This window comes from Danio rerio, chromosome 17 (genome assembly GCF_049306965.1).
Source record: "Danio rerio strain Tuebingen ecotype United States chromosome 17, GRCz12tu, whole genome shotgun sequence".
NCBI lineage: Eukaryota > Metazoa > Chordata > Actinopteri > Cypriniformes > Danionidae > Danio > Danio rerio.
Window position 1 is genome coordinate 8,406,178 of NC_133192.1, and position 19,353 is coordinate 8,425,530.

A 19,353-nucleotide genomic window follows, 5' to 3' on the forward strand; every position below is an offset into this window, starting at 1 on the left:
TAAAAACTAGCCTAGAGCACCATCTGCTGCCAAAAACAAGCCTTGAGCACCATCTGCTGTTAAAAACTAGCCTAGAGCACCACCTGCTGTTAAAAACTAGCCTAGAGCACCATCTGCTGCCAAAAACAAGCCTTGAGCACCATCTGCTGTTAAAAACAAGCCTAGCACGCTATCTGCTGTAAAAAACGAGCCTAGAGTGCCATATGCTGTCAAAAACAAGCCTTGAGCACTATCTGCTGTTAAAAACAAGCCTAGCACGCTATCTGCTGATAAAAACAAGCCTTGAGCACCATCTGCTGTTAAAAAAAAGCCTAGCACGCTATCTGCTGTTAAAAACTAGCCTAGAGCACCATCTGCTGTTAAAACAAGCCTAGCGCACCATCTGCTGTTAAAAACTAACCAAGCCATTGGTTCCACCATCTGTGAAAAATGAAAATACAAAAACAAATATATCGTGTCATTTGCTATTAAAACCTAGCCTAGAGCGCCGTCTGCTGTCAAAAAATAGCAAATAGAGTGCTATGTGCTGTTCAAAACTAGCCTAGAGCACAATCTGCTAATCAAAACTAACCCAGAGCGCTATCTGCTGTTTAAAACTAGCCTAGAGCACTATCTGCTGTTAAAAACTACCCTGGAGAGTGCTATCTGCTGTTCAACCCTCAGATTGCAGATATTGAAGTAATTGTATTTTAGCTGAACATTGTTAGTCCTATACAAACAAATCATACAATAATCCAAAGCTTATTCAGCTTTCAGATGATGTATAAATCTCAAAAGAAATAAAGAAAAATTATACTTTTGTTTGCTTTTGTGGTTTAGTGTCACAAATGTCAAGTAATAAAGCTTTATTCATACAGAATATTAATTCATGTTAACCCTTTCAAGCGTACGATCAAACTGGTATGATCAGCCTTGGCTGGTGCCTGAAGTGTACGATCACACCGGTGTGATTAAAACGTTCAGAGCACAAGTCATCAAATGCTAAAGAAAGAGGTGCACACTGACCGTTCATTTCAACGAAGAGTGAGCGACTTCCCCCGACCTTCGTCTACGCAAGCAACAGCGACTGTGATCATCTCTAACGACGCAACACAGTTGAGAATCCTTAAACTTTATGCAAATGAAGAGTGACTTTCTTGAACGACATCTAACAGGAGCACCAGTTGAGCTCACGTGGTACTCTTTCAGCTTGCTCAGAGGCTGGTTGTTTTCTCCGTGCTGTAGACCTACACAGACCTGCGTTTGCAGCAGGTCGCCACCTAGAACGACAGGCAACTACAAAGTTGCTGCTCATGTAAATGAGGCATAAGTAACGGTCAAAAAAAAAAAAAAAACTCACACAGGAGGGTCAGCTTGAGTATTTAAAACTCACACGTGAAAGGGTTAAACAACAAAATAAGCCATCATCTGATGAGTTGTGCAAGGTTTGAAGGCAAGTGGTGTCAAAGGCTGTTGGTTTTCATGTCATATGACCACTTTTAAAAGACACATGACAAATATGAGACACAAAAGCTACAACAAAGAGGAACATAGTCAGTGAATTTAGGCCTGTTTATCTCTAATATAGTTTCAGAAAACTTTTAAATGTGAAGATGTATAATTTAATAAAGTTTTAGAGCTTGGCAGTATAAATGTGGGTGGTTATTTATCAAAAACAAAATGTTTTTTTTGCCTCAGATCTCCTTTTATTTTTCATGAAAGAAAGAAAGATGTTTTTGGAACAACACAAGAGTGAGTAAATAATGACAAAAAGCTTAATTATTAGGTAAACGGTTTCTTCAATTGCTTGTCAATCAGCTCATCGCAAAACTATCATCCACGCTCTTAATCCTTCTTGCTTTCCCAGTAAATACAATGCAAAAATGTGTGAGAGCGTCTTTACCTGAGGTTGGTGATTTGCATCTTTCTTCTGGGGCAGCTGATGCATCATTACCATCACAAAGACCTGTTGAAAACAAACGCGATTAAACCAAACCGCCGGACGGACTTTATGCACAAAACATCACTTAGCACTTAAACAATAAATCAAGACAAAAAGAATATAAGAGAAAGAGAAGAATGCAGACAGATATAGAGAGAGAGACAGGACGTTTGATGAGTGCCATGTGACTTACTGAGGTAAGAAGAACGAAGCTTTTTCACTGATTCAGAATAAAAGTTAGAGAGGCCGGACATGCAAGACTTCTTATGCAGAGTGTCTTTACGAAAACCACAGAGAGAGACGGATATTGAAAGGGTGAGACAAAACAATGACACAAAAATCAAATGAACAGCAAGAAGGCCTTTGAATTTCCAGAGTTCAGAGACTGCATTCAGGACAGATTGTTCACTTTATGTTTCAGTAATTGTTGAGGTCTAAAATTAAGGAGATCATTTCAGTTCAGTAAATTCAATCAGGAATTTGGAGTGCACAATGTTGGACAGAAATGTGGCAGAAATCATTTGAGGAATCAATTCTAAATCGATAGGGATTCTCAAAAAAAACATTGCTATTCTCTCTCTTAAATTGATTCTGAGCTTTGATTTTAACAGCAGATGGTGCTGTATGCTTTACAAACATATTCTGCATGCATTTAATTCCTTTTAAATACCATTTAAACCTCAAATAATCATTAAATTAACTGAGGATAAGTGTAAGCAAATTACAAGAGTGTTCATAGTGAGCCGTTTACATTAATCTTGTCATATAAAAGGCAACTTGCAACACACAAGCACACTTCCTTGTGAGCATTTCAGTATAGATCATTATCTACTGTTCAAAACTAGCCTAGAGTGTAAAAAAAAAAGCCTAAAGTGCAATTTTGCTGTAAAAAAAAAAACTAGCCTAGAGTGGTATCTGCTGTTCAAAAAACAAATTTAGAGCACCATTTGCTGTAAAAACAAAATAATAAAAATAGCCTAGATCGCCATCTGCTGTTAAAAACTAGCCTAGAGTACCATTTGCTGCCAAAAATAGCCTAGTGACATCTGCTGCAAAAGAAACTAGCCTCGAGCGATATCTGCTGTTAAAATCTAGCTTAAAGCACCATCTGCTGTTAAAAACTAGCCAAAGCAATGTCTGCTGTTAAAAGCTAGCCTTGAACCCCATCTGCTGTTAAAAAATAGCCTAGAGCAACATCTGCTGTTAAAAACTAGTCTAGAGCAACATCTGCTGTAAAAACAACTAGCCTAGAAAGCTATATGCTGGTAAAACTAGCCTAGTGCACCATCTGCTGTTAAAAAACTAGCCAAAGCGATATCTGCTGTTAAAAACTAGCCTAGAACACCATCTGCTGTTAAAAACTAGCCTAGAGCACTATCTACTGTCAAAACTAGCCTAGAAAGACATCTGCTGTAAAAACAACTAGCCTAGAACCATATCTGCTCTTAAAAACTAGCCCAGAGCACAATCTGCAGTTAAAAACTAGCCTAGAGCACCATCTGCTGTCAAAAACTAGCCCAGAGCACAATCTGCTGTTGAAACTAGCCTAGAGCAGCACCTGCTGTAAAGAAACGAGCCTAAAGCGGCATCTGCTGTAAAAAAATAAAAACTAGCTAGAATGCCATGTTATCAAAAACTAGCCTAGAGCGCCATCTGCTGTTAAAAACTAGCCTAGAGCACCCTCTGCTGTTAAAAACTAGCCTAGAGCACCCTCTGCTGATAAAAACTAGCCTAGAGCACCATCTGCTGTCAAAAACTAGCCTAGAGCGACATCTGCTGTAAACACAACTAGCCTAGAACACCATCTGCTAGTAAAAACTAGCATAGAGCGACATCTACTGTCAAAACTAGCCTAGAGCGTCATCTGCTGTAAAAACAACTAGCCTAGAACCCTATCTGCTCTTCAAAAATAGCCTAGAGCGCCATCTACTGACAAAAGCTAACCTAGAGCGACATTGGCTTTTAAAAACTAGTCTTGAGTGCCCTCTGCTGTCAAAAACTAGCCTAGAGCACCATCTGCTGTCAAAAACTAGGATAGAGCGATATATGCTATAAAAACAACTAGCCTAGAACACCATCTGATAGTAAAAACTAGCATAGAGCGCCATCTACTGTCAAAACTAGCCTAGAGCGTCATCTGCTGTAAAAACAACTAGCCTAGAACCCTATCTGCTCTTAAAAAATTAACCTAGAGCGCCATCTACTGACAAAAGCTAACCTAGAGCGACATTGGCTTTTAAAAACTAGTCTTGAGTGCCCTCTGCTGTCAAAAACTAGCCTAGAGCACCATCTGCTGTCAAAAACTAGCCTAGAGCACCATCTGCTGTCAAAAACTAGCCTAGAGCACCATCTGCTTTCAAAAACAAGCCTAGAGCGCTGTCTATTGTTAAAAACTTGCATAGAGGGCAGTCTACTGTCAAAAACTAGCCTAGAGAGGGCTATCTGCTGATAAAAACATAGAGCACCATTAAAAATCAATTCAAGATGGAATAGAAACTACTGGAAAGATTTTGCGCCTCACCTCTGTTAAACATTGGGATATTGTACAATATATTTACAATTTCATCAAGTATGATGGTAACAACTATGGGTTAATCGTTTTCCTTATCAAGCAACACTTATAACTTGTATTAGTCATGATTTCAGTATCACTGCATTGCTATCAACAATGCTAAATGCCATGAATTCAGTCTGTTGGCGTCTGTGTATTTCAAAGACTGAAACTCAGATGAGTGAACAACATAAAAGATCAGCAAAGACAGGGAAGAGAAAAGAACGAACACCAGCGCCACATTTTGAGCATATGGATCGGATGATTTTCTAAGATCAGGGGCAGATGGTTCCTCGGCCAGAGATGACCACCCGCAGGTTGAAGGATGCAGAGGCATTGCTGTTTGTAGACGGACACTGCTCATAACGAGCTGTACTTTTTCAGACAGAAAGTGACACACACACACAGACTGACAACATGCAGAGGTTATGATTATTAGTAAGATGAGGCTTTCTCTTGGGTTTGTGTTCACCTGCTGAGGGCTGTCTGGTTTTGCGGGGTGAGCGTGGTTGTCTGTGGTGAGGATCTGTAGAGCCGTACAGTTCGGCGGTGGTCACGTTCAGAAGGAGAGTTTTCTGAATGTAATCAACAACTGCAAGGCCGTTTCCATTGCCAAAAGCGACTCTGTGAAATGCACGACAGATGCGTTAATAAAATACACTGCCTGCTCCACCAAAAGTCTACATTAGGACTTTTATTGCAATGATTCATAGCTTTCTGGCATATTTTTGGCATTGTTTCTTTCAAACCTTAACCTTTTTTATTTCTTAAACCTCCATTTGGGAAGATTTATGCCATGGCCATATTCCAGAATGACAGTGCAAAGATTCATCAGGCTCAAATTTAAAAAGAGGCTTCGGTTTTGCACATAAATTGACCACCGATTAACCTGAACCTTATATAAATCTTCTAAATGATGATTATGTGCAAGTCTACATTGCTCGTTACAGTAGCTGGGCTTCTATGAGCCTGTGTTAATGCACATTTTGATGTATCGCAAGAGAAACAAGTAATGAAAACAGCAGATTTCACAAAAGAATCATTCTTAATTCACAAAAATCTGACAGCACTCTCACCCTCTATAGACAACAATAGTCTAGAGACATTCAAAGTTCAGAAAAGGAATTAAAAACATTGTCAACAGATTGACAGATTTTCAGAATTCTTCTTTAAAACAGATTTGCAACAACCGAAGGGATAGCAAAATGCTCATCTAAGGGTGAACTATCCTTTTAAATATGCTCAAGTATATTTCACCTTATTAACTATATATATATATATATATATATATATATATATATATCCGTCTTTCAGATGAGAGGTTAAACCGGGGTCCTGACTCTCTGTGGTCATTAGAAAATCCCATGGCACTTCTCGTGAAAGAGCAGCGGTGTAACTGGCCAAAGTCCCTCTATCGGCCCATACGATCATGGCCTCCCAGTCATCCCCTTCCACCGAATTGACTCTATAACTGTCTCTCCACTCCACCAATAGCTGATATGTGGTGAGCGCACTGGCGCCGTTGTCCTGTGGCTGCCGTCGCATCATCCAAGTGGATGCTGCACACTGGTGGTGGTGTGGAGAGACCACTCTCATGATTGTGAAGCGCTTTGGGTGTATGGCCATACACAATAAATGCATATGCAATATATATATATATATATATATATTCACCGGCCACTTTATTAGGTACTAGTACCAGGTTGAACCCCCTTTTGCCTTCAGAACTGCCTTAAAGTAGATGGACATACACTGTGGTCATAAAGGGATGGACATGGTCAGCAACAATGCTCAGGTAGGATGTGGCATTGACATGATGCTCAATTGGTACTAATGGGCCCAAAGTGTGCCAAGAAAATATCCCCCACACCATTACACCATCACCACCAGCGTGAACCATTGATACAAGGCAGGATGGATCCATGCTTTCATGTTGTTGATGCCAAATTCTGACCCTACCATCCGAATGTCGCAGTAGAAATCGAGATTCATCAGACCAGGCAATGCTTTTCCAGTCTTCTATTGTGCAGTTTTGGTGAGCCTGTGTGAATTGTAGCCTCAGTTTTCTGTTCTTAGCTGACAAGAGTGGCACCCGGTGTGGTCTTCTGCTGCTGTAGCCCATCCGCCTCAAGGTTGGACGTGTTGTGCATTCAGAGATGCTCTTCTGCAGACCTCGGTTGTAACGAGTGCTTATTTGAGTTACTGTTGCCTTTCTATCAGCTCAAACCAGTCTAGCCATTCTCCTCTGACCTCTGGCATCAACAAGGCATTTGAGCCCACAGAACTGCCCCTCATTGGATATTTTCTCTTTTTTAGACCATTCTCTGTAAGCCCTAGAGATGGTTGTGCGTGAAAATCCCAATAGATCAACAGCCATGCCACATTCAGAGTCACTTAAATCACCTTTCTTCCCCATTTAGATGCTCAATTTTAACTGCAGCAGATCATCTTGACCATGTCTACATGCCTAAATGCATCGAGTTGCTGCCATGTGATTGGCTGATTAGAAATTTATGTTAATGAGCAGTTGTACCTAATAAAGTGGTCGGTAAGTGTATATATGCATAAAAATTTAAACTAAAGCTAATTTAAAACTTTTTGGACACCCAGCCCACTGATAATCATTTTAAATAATCGTGATTATAATTATGACCAAAATAATTGAGATTATGATTTTTCCCATAATCGAGCAGCCTTATTTTATATAGTTTAATTCTGTTCATAGTAACCCACTCTTCTTGGCCAATAGCTGTTAAAAGGATAGTTCAGCCAAAAAAAAAAAAAAGATTAAAATAATTTGCAACAAGTGAAGGTTTAGATAATGATGGCAAAATGTTAACTTTTGGGTGAACTGTCCCTTTAATTACGCTCAGGTGCATTTCAAACTCCTCTAAATAAGACTTTAATTATTGTAATGAAGAAGAATTATTCAAGTCCTTTACATGCCTGCTAGGCTTTAATATGATGGATCGTGACACATAAAGCTTGTTTAAAAGATAATGAGCAGCTGTTGTGAAAGGGACGTGTTTTTAAGTTGCTCAGTAAACTCAAAATAGATGCAGTAAAGGAGTCTGTGTTGTCATTTGGTGAACTTACAGGCCATACGCAGAGTTGATGGCCAGGCTGGTGATCTGCTGTGGTGGCTCCCCGCTGACCCACACCAGCTGAATGAGCAGCTCCACATGATAACCGGGAAACTGTTTGAGAGGGGAACTCCTGACCCTGGCCAAAAAAAGACAAGAGGACACAATAAGCTACAACAACAGTTCACACTTTATTTTAAGGTACAATTCTCGCTATTAATAAACCATTGACTTTTGCCTCAATAAGCTGCTAATCTGCAGAAGGGGAGGAGCCAGTCCTGTATGACATGGTGTTAAAAATTACTACATCAAATCCTGTATGAAAAAAGAATTGAAAAGTCTCTATGATTTGAGAATGGATAAATGTACTTCATTGTTTGCTCATGTATCACATTCTTCTTGGCCCAAATCTTTTCAATTTGTTTTTAGATGAGGGTTCATACATAATTTTACGACTAAAATTTCAAAACTTTCAGGCAATTATTCATGACCTAAAGCTTCATGTAATGTCTATATACACTGCATCCAGAAAGTATTTATAGCGCTTCACTTTTTCCACATTTTGTTGTTACAGCCTATCCTAAAATGGTTTAAATTTTAATTTATTTCCTCACAATTCTATGCACAATACCCCATAATGACAATGTGAAAAAAAGAGTTTTTGAAGTTGTTGCAAATTTAAATAAAAAACCTGAAAACCACATGTACATAAGTATTCACAGCCTTTGCTTAATACTTTGTTTGGCAGTAATTACAGCCTCAAGTCTTTTTGAATATGATGCCACAAGCTTGGCACACCTGTCTTTGGGAATTCCTCTTTGCAGTTCCTCTCAAGCTCTATCAGGTTGGATGGGAAGTGACGGTGTACAGCCATTATCAGATCACTCCAGAGATGTTCAACAGGATTTAGGTCTGGGCTCTGGCTGGGCCACTCAAGGACATTCACTGAGTTGTTGTGAAGCCACTCCATTGATATTTTGGCGGTGTGCTTTGGGTCATTGTCCTGCTGGAAGATGAACCGTCACCCCAGTCTGAGGTCAAGAGCACTGTGCAGCAGGTTTTCATTCAGGATGTCTCTGTACATTGCTGCATTCATCTTTCTCTCTATCCTGACTAGTCTTCCAGTTCCTGCTGCTGAAAAACATCCCCACAGCATGATGCTGCCACCACCATGTTTCACTGTAGGGATGGTGTTAGCCTGATGATGAGCGGTGTCTGGATTTCTCCAAACGTAACGCCTGGCATTCACTCCATCAGACCAGAAAATTTAGTTTCTTATGGTCTGAGAGTCCTTCAGATGCCTTTTGGCAAATTCCAGAAGGAGAGTGGCTTCCGTCTGACCCCTCTACCATACAGGCCTGATTGGTGGATTGCTGCACAACTGGTTGTCCTTCTGTAAGGTTCTCTTCTTTCCACAGAAGAACGCTGAAGTTCAGACAGAGTGACCATCGGGTTATTGATCAACTCCCTGATCAAAACGCCCTTCTCCACTGATCACTCAACTTAGATGGTCAGCCAGCTCTAGGAAGAGTTCTGGTGGTTCCAAAGATCTTTCACTTACTGTACGGATGATGGAGGCCGCTGTGCTCATTGGAACTTTCAGAGCAGCAGAAATTTTTCTGTAACCTTCCCCAGCCTTGTGCCTCGAGGCAATCCTGTCTCGGAGGTCTACAGACAATTCCTTTGTCTTCATGCTTGGTTTGTGCTTTGACATGCACTGTCAACCCTGGGACCTTATATAGACAGGTGTATCCCTTTTCAAATCATGTCCAATCAACAGAATTGACCACAGGTGAACTCCAATTAAGTTGATGAAACCTCTCAAGAATGATCAGTGGAAACAGAACGAACCTGAGCTAAATTTAGAGCTTCACTTCAAAGGCTGTCAATACTTCTGTACATGTGATTTTTTAGATTTTTAATTTTTAATAAATTTAGGACATTCATTTATTAATTTTCTTGTCGGCTTAGTCCCTTTATTAATCCGGGGTCGCCACAGCGGAATGATCTACCAACTTATCCAGCACGTTTTTTTTTACGCAGCGGATGCCCTTCCAGCCACAACCCATCTCTGGGAAACATCCACACACACTCATTCACACACACACTCATACACTACGGACAATTTAGCCTACCCAATTCACCTGTACCACATGTCTTTGGACCCGGAGGAAACCCACGCGAATGCAGGGAGAACATGCAAACTCCACACAGAAACACAAACTGAGCCGAGGCTCGAACCAGCGACCTTCTTGCTGTGAGGCAACAGCACAACCTACTGCGACACTGCATCACCCTAAATTTGCGACAATTAAAAAAAAAAAACACATTGATATTATGGGGTATGGAGTGTAGAACGTTGAGGAAATAAATGAATTGAATCCATTTTGGAATAAGGCTGTTACATAAAAAAAATTTTGGAAAAAGTGAAGCGCTATGAATACTTTCCGGATGCACTGTACATGTGGTAAATAAGAAAAGATGCACATTTCAGATTTATTACAGCATATTAAAAAACATGTGACAATCTATGTAGTTTGTATTTGTTTTCATATCTGTAAAATTGTTTTTAGAAAGTGTCTTGCTGTCTGCGTGAACATTTTTGAAATGTTGGCTAGTGTTTTCACAAGAACAGTACAAATTAGCCTTTTATCTTACCTCTGTAGTTAGCGACTGTTTCTGGACACGACACTTAAAATGTATCTTGAATTAAAATGAAAGCGAAGTGAAAGAGAGGCGAAGCTGAAACTGCGAGTTGCTTCTCACCCCACACAGACAATGACATGTGATGGGAAAGGACAACGCAATTGTATTTTAATTGACCCAAAACGGTCCCTTTTTCGCATTTCTGGGTTTCTCAGTAGCGGAAGTCATCATAGTTGGGTAAACTTAGAGCACAGTGAATAGAAGAGTACAACAAATAATGTTTTTACAATCCTATTAGCTGAAATAATTAAATAAAAACATAATGATGGTGTGATAAAGACTTTCAAGATACGGAAAAAAAAACAATGTGAGGCTAGCAAGAAAAGAGAATAACGTCAAATTTACTTTCCTGCCCCCATAGACACGGCATTAGAAACATCTTGCACAAGTGGCAATTCATTTTTTGTAATTTGTTGCAAAAATGATTTAATACATATATACATATATATATATATATATATATATATATATATATATATATATATATATATATATATATATACATACATTTAAATGTTTATGCGATTTAAAAAAAAAATCTAAATATTAAAAACTTTTAAAGATTTAAGATTCCATTATAAAAAAAAAGAAAGGGTCAATAATTATAATCTCAAATATATATTTGAGTACATAGACATTTGTTGAAGAAATTTCCATGACTTTTCCCAAAACATTTTGGGTTTATTTGTTTTTCCAAACCTTTTCCAGACCTGTCAAATTCAATGAACCCTGTAACTGTCCTGCTTTATTTGTGGCAAGTAAATGTTTCAAGAGTTCGCTCTTAGCCGATGATTGATTATGAAGCTTGTTTGGCATGCTGTCCTGGGAGAGAGCCCTGAACTCGTGAGATCCTCGAGCCCGGGGCTCCCTCCCGTTGCAGGGCGAAGGGAGTCCAAGTTCAGGTAGGTCTCGAGAACTCCCCTGCTTGATAATGTTGGAAGTAGATTGATGCTATGAAGTGTCTGTGCTGTCAATTTAGATTTGTCAATTTACTTATATTACATGTTTTTGATCTGTGGGAGGAAACCGGAGAGCCCGGTGAAAACCCACGCAAACACTAGGAGAACATGCAAACTCCGCACAGAAATGTGTGGCCAGGACGTGTCCGAGCCGGTGACATTCTTGCTGTGCGGCCGTGGTGCTAACCACTAGGCCTCCGTGCTGCCCTGACAAGGAAATGGGAGGAGTAAGGGTGGAAGGGAGGATTCTTCAAGACGAAGATGGCTGAAGTAGATACTCTGGTTATTTATAGTGGATAAGGAGTCGTCTGATTGGTAAATCAGTGTTAGCTAATGTGGACCAGGTGCTATCAGGTGCTCCTCTCGAAATTAAGTTTATAAATAAACTTCACAAAGTAAATGAAAGCAGGTCGTACTTGAGGCAGGGCACGTTATCCCGAAGGCCGTCGCAGGAGTTGTTGCTGCTTGTGGAGGGGTGAGACTGAGGCAGGCTGGTCTGAGGGCTGGGTGCAGTTCCTGGGGTGGAAACAGCCGACGCCTGGTCTCCTCCACCCTCTGGAGATTCCACTTCATTCAGCTCACACTGCATACGCACCTCCAACAGCTACGCACATATGTGAACCGGCATTAACACACATTTCAACAAGTGTATTTGTAGTAGGGCTACACAATATATCGTTAAAACTTAGTTTTGAAAATCAGGCCGGCTTTATATAGATAATCATTATTAAAACTAATGTTTATTTTATATTTTTATCATGTATCTGGACCAAAAACAACTGTATGAACTGAATTATCGATGCAAGCTGTAATAATTTAGTATTTCCAACAAAAAAGTTCTCATTATAGGCTATTTATTTATTTATTTATTACATATTTATTGCCACATCAGCAACTTATGGCTATTTCGTGGCCAAATGGATATACATTAAAATATTACATGATAAAAAAACTAATTCGTATTACACTAAAAAAGTTACTTTAAAAAATGTATAAAATAGAAATAGATAGAATTCACACAAAAATTTATTGAAAGTTAAATATGATTTTTCAGTTCTATTTTTGTAAATGTAAAACTCTTCCAGGTGGTAGTTTTTAAAAATGTCCATCAAAGTACTCTCCTTATAAAAATGTTGTCTAATGCAGTGGTTCTCAAACTGTGGTACGTGTACCACTAGTGGTACGCAGGCTTCCTTCCAGTGGCACGCGGAGGATTGAAATATGTCATATACATGCTACACACATTTCAAAATTTATCAAAAATGATGTATATAATATGCCATATATGATATATAGCCTATATTTCTGAGGGAATCTGCCACATTTTTTCACGGAGTTGTAGCTGCTTTACTGGGCCTACTGCGCTACAGTATTTCAGTACTGCTCGTTTTGGTGGTACTTGGAGAGACAATTTTTTTCTGAGGTGGTACTTGATGAAAAAAGTTTGAGAACCACTGGTCTAATGGAATTTAAACTTCTGCATTACAACAAAATATGTTTGATGTTAAGAGCAGTCTGGCAGTAATTACATTTAGTTGATTCTTCGTTATTTAATAAATATGAATGTGTCAACCTAGAATGTCCAATTCGACATCTGGTATAGACCGTCTGATCACGCATTGTCTCAAAATTATAATTTGCTAAATATCTTTCATTTATTTTCGGGTTAATTTCATGTAATTTGTTGTTGATGCCATGTTTCGTTTATGTACAAATTCATTATGGCCTGTTAGATACAGAAATATTCAAATAGATGGTTTGGACAGAAATGTTATGTATTCATTATTCTAAAAAAAAAAATTTTATTACACAGACTTTGCTTGTAAAGTGACTAACAAGCTGTCTAACAAGCAGTCCCTCGGGGAGCCTTAATATTATATAACATCGCTATCACGACACCAAGATATTTATTTTCCAAGCTTGTAAGTATAAAGAAGAGTTTGGCCCTCTATTCATTATATTTGTAATATTTATGTGGAGCTGCTTCCATGTTCATTTCTTCAGTCCTGCAGTGTGACACCTCCTCATTAAAAAACAAGGTTTTTAGCATTATCACGCATAAATAAGTGAGCGCTTTTACTCATTCGTGTGGATGCAGCATATGGCAGTCTAACTGTTGGAAAGCATGTGTCAAAACAACTTAATGCTTAATGAAATGCCCTGCAGTGTGCATACTAAACTCCATCTAAAAAGCTTTAAACAGCATTTTTCTAATTGCATTATAATCACCATGCAGTTTTCAGGAGCTCATGTTAATATTAATCATTTGCCACATAGCAGGGCCGCTTCAAATTAACATGTGAAATGAAATAAAACACATAGATTTAAAAGTGGTAAATTAAATCAAATAGTGACCAATGGCATCTGCCATTTCCCTTAGACAAATATATGTATAATATATGTAACACAAATATACAACTCCAAACCAGAAATAATAAGAACTCCTGAAGTTATATAGCGCTTTTCTGGGAACTCAAAGGGCTTTACGCAATGTATTATTACAAGAGTGATTATAGCGCCTCCCGATGGTGAATGCGGTTATAATCATGGGTGGTATTATTTGGTACTTTGGTCATTTATTTCACTGATTTGGCAACCGTCAAACGTCATCAAGGAAATGGTTTGAATTTGAACTTTTGGGACAACACTACAAACATATACTATGCTGTTGAGTGTGTAAGTGCATAAGTACATAGTGCATAAGTGCATAGTGTGCCATTTGGGACGCTGCTCCAGTTTGGATGATCCTTTTCTTCTTTGGTCCGAAGCATACTGCTTTAATTTCTACCCCAAAAAATACTTGAAACACAGATTCATCTGACCACAGTAAATGTTTACAATGTGTGATGGTCTATCCCAGATGCCTCCGAGCCCAGAAAAGTCAACAGCACTTCAAGACAATGTTAACATAGGGCATCCTTTTGGCACAGTACAGTTTTTACTGGCATTTGTGTATGTAACTACGTATTGTGGTACTTGACAAAGGTTTGCCAAAGTAGGCCAGACCCCATGTTATGATATCGCTTATAGATGAATGAGGATTCTTGATGCAGAGTGGGATCAGCGATCATGGTAGTTCAGCTTAGGTTTGCGCCCCTGTCCTTTACACACTGAAATTCCTCCAGATTCCTTGAATCTTTTAATGATGTTATGTGCTGTTAAAGGTGAAACATCCAAATGACTTCCTATCCCAATAATTTTCTCACATATTTTTGGTAAACTGGTGATCCTCGGCCCATCTTTGCTCCTAAAGGACTAGACCTTTCTTGGATGCTGCTTTTGTACCAAATCATGATCGCAATCACCTGTTGACATCACCTGCTTCAAATGCAACCTGTTTACTAGCCCTAAACTGCTCTAGTCACAACTTGTTTTGGAGTGCGTTGCAGGTCTGAATGACAGAACAGAATGTATATTTACAAATCACATGAAGTTGACCAGACAAAGCATAAAATATTGTGTGTTCATATTGTCTGCAATGAAATACACGTCAAAGTAAATTTAGAAATCACTACTTTCTTTTTTTTATTTACATTTCCATACTTCCCAAACTTTTTCTGATTTGGGGTTGTGTGTTATATTTATGTAATATACAATATATGTAACGACAGTAAGGCCTCATCTGATTGGTCAAATGTGAATAATTAACCTATGCATGCAACGCACACACGCTTGGATCGTAACATACAGCTAAAGTCAGAATAATTAACCCCCTGTTTATTTTTTCCCCAATTTCCGTTTAATGGAGAGCAGATTTTTTTTAACACATTTCTAAACATATTAGTTTATAAGAACTGATTTATTTTATCTTTGCCATGATGACAGTGAATAATATTTGACTAGAGATTCAAGACTCTTCTATACAGCTTAAAGTGACATTTAATGGCTTAACTAGGTTAAATAAGTTAACTAGGCAGGTTAGGGTAATTAGGCAAGTTATTGTATAATGATGGTTTGTTCTGTAGACAGTCGGGGAAAAAAAATGCTTGAAGTTGCTAATAATATTGGCCCTAAAATGGTTCATAATAAATTTAAAACTGTTTTTGTTATAGCTGAAATAAAACAAATAAGACTTTCTCCGGGAGAAAAAATATTATCAGTCATACTGTGAAAATGTCCTTGCTCTGTTAAACATCATTTGGGAAATATTTACAAAAGTAAAAAAAAATCAAAGGGGGCTAATAATTCAACTGTACTTCAACTGTACATTTAATTTATCACACCTCACTAAAATACAGGTATTGTGTAAAAAATGATCACAGTGTTGATAATTTTTCGATATATTGTGCCACCCTTATTGTAAACTAATGATGTAAACATGCATTAAAACAGGTCAGACCTGAACCACTTCGGTGGTGACTTCCTGTTTGCTGAACCTGTAGACTATAACATGAGCCGATACTCCAGCCACACACAGCACACGGCTCTCCGGACACCAGGACAGCATCTGGATGGCGAATGGATCCTCATCCACAATATCAGTGCTGGATTTCTCCTCTTTACTCCGGGGCTTGTCAAACACCTTCGCTGTTTTCAGCTTATACAACACTTGAAGCATTACTGACAGACAAAAAAAAAGCACATTCATTATCAATTATCTCCAATAGTTGCTGCAAACATATATATATATATATATATATATATATATATATAGTTGAAGTCAGAATGATTAGCCCCCTTGAATTATCAGACCGCTTGTTTATTTTTTCCCCAATTTCTGTTTATTGGAGAGAAGATTTTTACAGCACATTTATAAACATAATAGTTTTATTAACTCATTTTTAATAACTGATTTATTTTATTTTTGTCATGATGACAGTAAATAATATTTTACTAGATATTTTTCAAGACACTTCTATACAGCTTAAAGTGACATTTAAAGGCTTAACTAGGTTAATTAGGTTAACTAGGCAGGTTAGGGTGATTAGGCAAGTTATTGTATAACGATGGTTTATTCTGTAGACTACTGAGAAAAAAATTAACTTAAAGGGGCTAATAATTTTGTCCCTAAAATAGTGTTTAAAAAATAAAAAACTGCTTTTAATTTAGCTGAAATAAAACAAATAAGACTTTCTCTAGAAGAAAAAATATTATCAGACATACTGTGAAAATTTCTTGTATCTGTTAAACATCATTTGAAAAAAAAGAAGAAAAAAATTCAAAGGGGGCTAATAATTCTGACTTCAACTGTGTGTTACTGTATATATATATATATATATATATATATATATATATATATATATATATATATATATATATATATATATATATATATATAATTTTTAAAATAATTACAAGCATACTTTGCACTTTCCAGAGTGAATTTAGGGAGATCTGTCAATTTTTTTTTTTTACAATGGATATACAGGGGTGGGCCATTTATATGGATACACCTGAATAGTTGTTAATATTAACGTCCTGTTTGTTGCACATTCACATTCAGATCAAACCTTTGTTTTTTCAATATGAAGAGGATCATGTGACACATCAAACTTATTGGGAATTCATCTTGAAAAGTTTGCCCCCTCACATACGGATACACTCATACGTATGAGTATACTGAAGTCACATGGATTGTTTCGACAATGTTTTTAGTTCCTTTTCTAAATTTGAATCTCTCTGGACCATTGCTGTCTATGGAGAATGAGAGAGCACGCAGAACTAAAATATCATAAAGGGATAGTTTCTTTAAAAATTGTAAATTCTGTCATCATTTACTTGACATTTATTTGTTCCCAACCCATTTGACTTTCTTTATTCTACTGAACACAAAGCAAGATACTCTGAAGAAAGCTGAAAACTTGCTACCATTGACTTCCATAGTATTTGTTTTTCCTATTATGGAAGTCAACGTTAACAGTTTTTTGTTCAACAGAAGAAAGAAACTCCTAAAGGTTTAAAGGTAATGGTGATTTAATTTTAAGATATGGGTGAACTATCTCTTTAATTTGTGTTCTGAAGATATCTCAGGATTGAAACTACATGAAGGTAATTAGTAACAGAAATATTATTTTTTGGAGCAAACTAATCCTTTAATGTAGCTCTGAGTGCTTCCAAATCTTTGGAAATCTTCTGTTTAAGTAATGAATTTGCAGAATCCACAAGCATCTATTGTGTTTTTCCAACTCCAAACATTGTGGTTCTATAAGCTTGGGACATAAAATTTCAGTGTATATTGTTTTAGAAAGAAACTCACAAGCTGAGGCATCCCAAAACTTGATCGATCCATCAGCATGCCTGTTTCAGGAAGAAAACAAAAAGAGAGTAATATGAAGACTTCACATTTAAAAGCTTTCAACAACAATAAATGCTTTTACTTTCTAATACAATTATCAAACATGAATAGACTTCGGCAGCAAAGAGCTAGTGTGTGTACTGATTTTGGAGGTTTACAAGGACAGACAGTTTTATAGTGACATAAGTATGACCTCGGTAATACAACACTGAGGTAGCTTTTGAAGACATGCCTTGTTTTTTTGTAATTTTTATACTTAATGGCAGTCACGAGAGGAAAAGTAGGTCAATCAAAAACATTCCTAACACCTGTGTCTGTGCAGTGATTTGGATGAAGAGATGGTATTTAGAGAGCGGTCACAGTTTTGAGAGAGAACTGATCGACCTTACAGTGCTGAGTTTGTTGTTTTCGACTTGAGAGTAAAGACCTGCGCCAGAGCAATTTTTCAGTCCCACTCTCGCAAAAAATAGATATTATTTTCTCCTGCTCACAGTATTCGAGTATTGTCTTGACCTGTTCACAAAAGCCCGCAGGTAAACATTTTCCCCAGGTTTTATTTTCATTGCTTCATTATTTGTTGTCTGCTCCTTTCTTTAATAACGAACTAACATCTGTAGCACTAATCGTTCCACTTGTATCATGCTCTTAAGACATTTTGCCTCAGTGTGGGCAAGCATACAGTACTGCAGCCTATAGTTTTGTGCATGAACACAGTGTTAGAATTAGCTTCTGAACTTCAATAATTAATTTTCTTTTCGGCTTAGTCCCTTTATTAATCCAAGGTAGCCACAGCAGATTGAACCGCCAACTTATCCAGCACATGTTTTACACAGTGGATGCACTTCCAGCTGCAACCAATCACTGGGAAATTTCCATACACACTCATTCGCACACTTACACTACGGACAATTTAGCTAACTCAATTCACCTATAGCACATGTCTTTGGACCGTGGGGGAAACCAGAGCACCTGGAGGAAACCCACATCAACACGGGGAGAACATGCAAACTCCACACAGAAATGCCAACTGGTCCACCCGGCACTCGAACCAGCGACCTTCTTGCTGTGGGGCAACAGTGCTAACCACTAAGCCAACGTGCCACCCCTTTGTAATTTAAAATGTCTGTCTTACCGCTACCGCTGACATTTACCCGCATTTGGCGGGTTGGCGGGTGTTAATGTAAAGCCCTGCCTGTGAGAGTTGGGTTTAGGGGGACAGAATATGTGGTTTGCATAACTAAACCATCATTACATCTATAAGAGTCCCCCTGGGATATAGGAACCAGTTTGTGTGTGTATGTGTGTAATGACTTACCCAGTGATGATAATCTCTGAGAAACTCAGTGTTCCCTGGCCCCAGTTACCTGCACTTATGGGCCATTCCTGCATAAACACAGATTTGGATCAGCCGTTTTAGGACTATCCATTATCCAGCAGCGCACGGCAGAACATTACCTTCTTACTGAAGCCCTGTCTTTTCTGTCTGGAGCCAACAGAGTAAAGTGCAGGGATTGCTTCGGCTGGACAGTCTGCAAAATATTCGCAGCAGGTCACCGGAGACTCGTGGATGGATAGAGGGTACGGGTTCTCAAAGATGGGATACCTGCAAATGCAGATGTGTATTAATCATCTGTGCACAAATGAAGGGAGTGTATCACGTTTGCCGTCTACCCACCCAATTTGTGCAAGGTCAATAACAACCAAATCCTTCTCCAGTAGGACAACAACTGCATAAGGCTCCTGGAAATCTGTGCAGATACAGAAGATACAAAACTCTTACTTTATTAATGCTTTAAAAAGATTACCATTAACTCTACTGATTCTCTTATTAACTATTTCATTGTATTTTAGTACTTGTCTTGTAAATGATTGATCTACTTTGCAAAAAAAATGTATGT

General features: G+C 38.2%; 1 protein-coding gene across 14 annotated transcripts in view; it reads right to left on the reverse strand.

Annotated features, from left to right (window-relative positions):
* The window catches only part of stxbp5b (syntaxin binding protein 5b (tomosyn)), a 119,441-nt gene that overhangs the window by 33,524 nt on the left and 66,564 nt on the right, over positions 1-19,353 (reverse strand). For 7 of the 14 annotated variants that reach the window (XM_005158604.6, XM_073928132.1, XM_068214518.2 and 4 more), the window contains exons 11-19: positions 19,131-19,203; positions 18,911-19,058; positions 18,771-18,838; positions 17,417-17,457; positions 15,560-15,780; positions 11,637-11,824; positions 7,569-7,694; positions 4,945-5,096; positions 1,883-1,945 (exon numbers count right to left, since the gene is read on the reverse strand). In XM_005158604.6, coding sequence (XP_005158661.1) covers positions 1,883-1,945; positions 4,945-5,096; positions 7,569-7,694; positions 11,637-11,824; positions 15,560-15,780; positions 17,417-17,457; positions 18,771-18,838; positions 18,911-19,058; positions 19,131-19,203 — 1,080 coding nt within the window. Of the gene's footprint in view, positions 1-20; positions 1,946-2,114; positions 2,199-4,944; positions 5,097-7,568; positions 7,695-11,636; positions 11,825-15,559; positions 15,781-17,416; positions 17,458-18,770; positions 18,839-18,910; positions 19,059-19,130; positions 19,204-19,353 lie in introns of all 14 variants that reach the window. The other 7 variants (XM_009292824.5, XM_009292823.5, XM_068214515.2 and 4 more) reach the window with 4 other exon arrangements.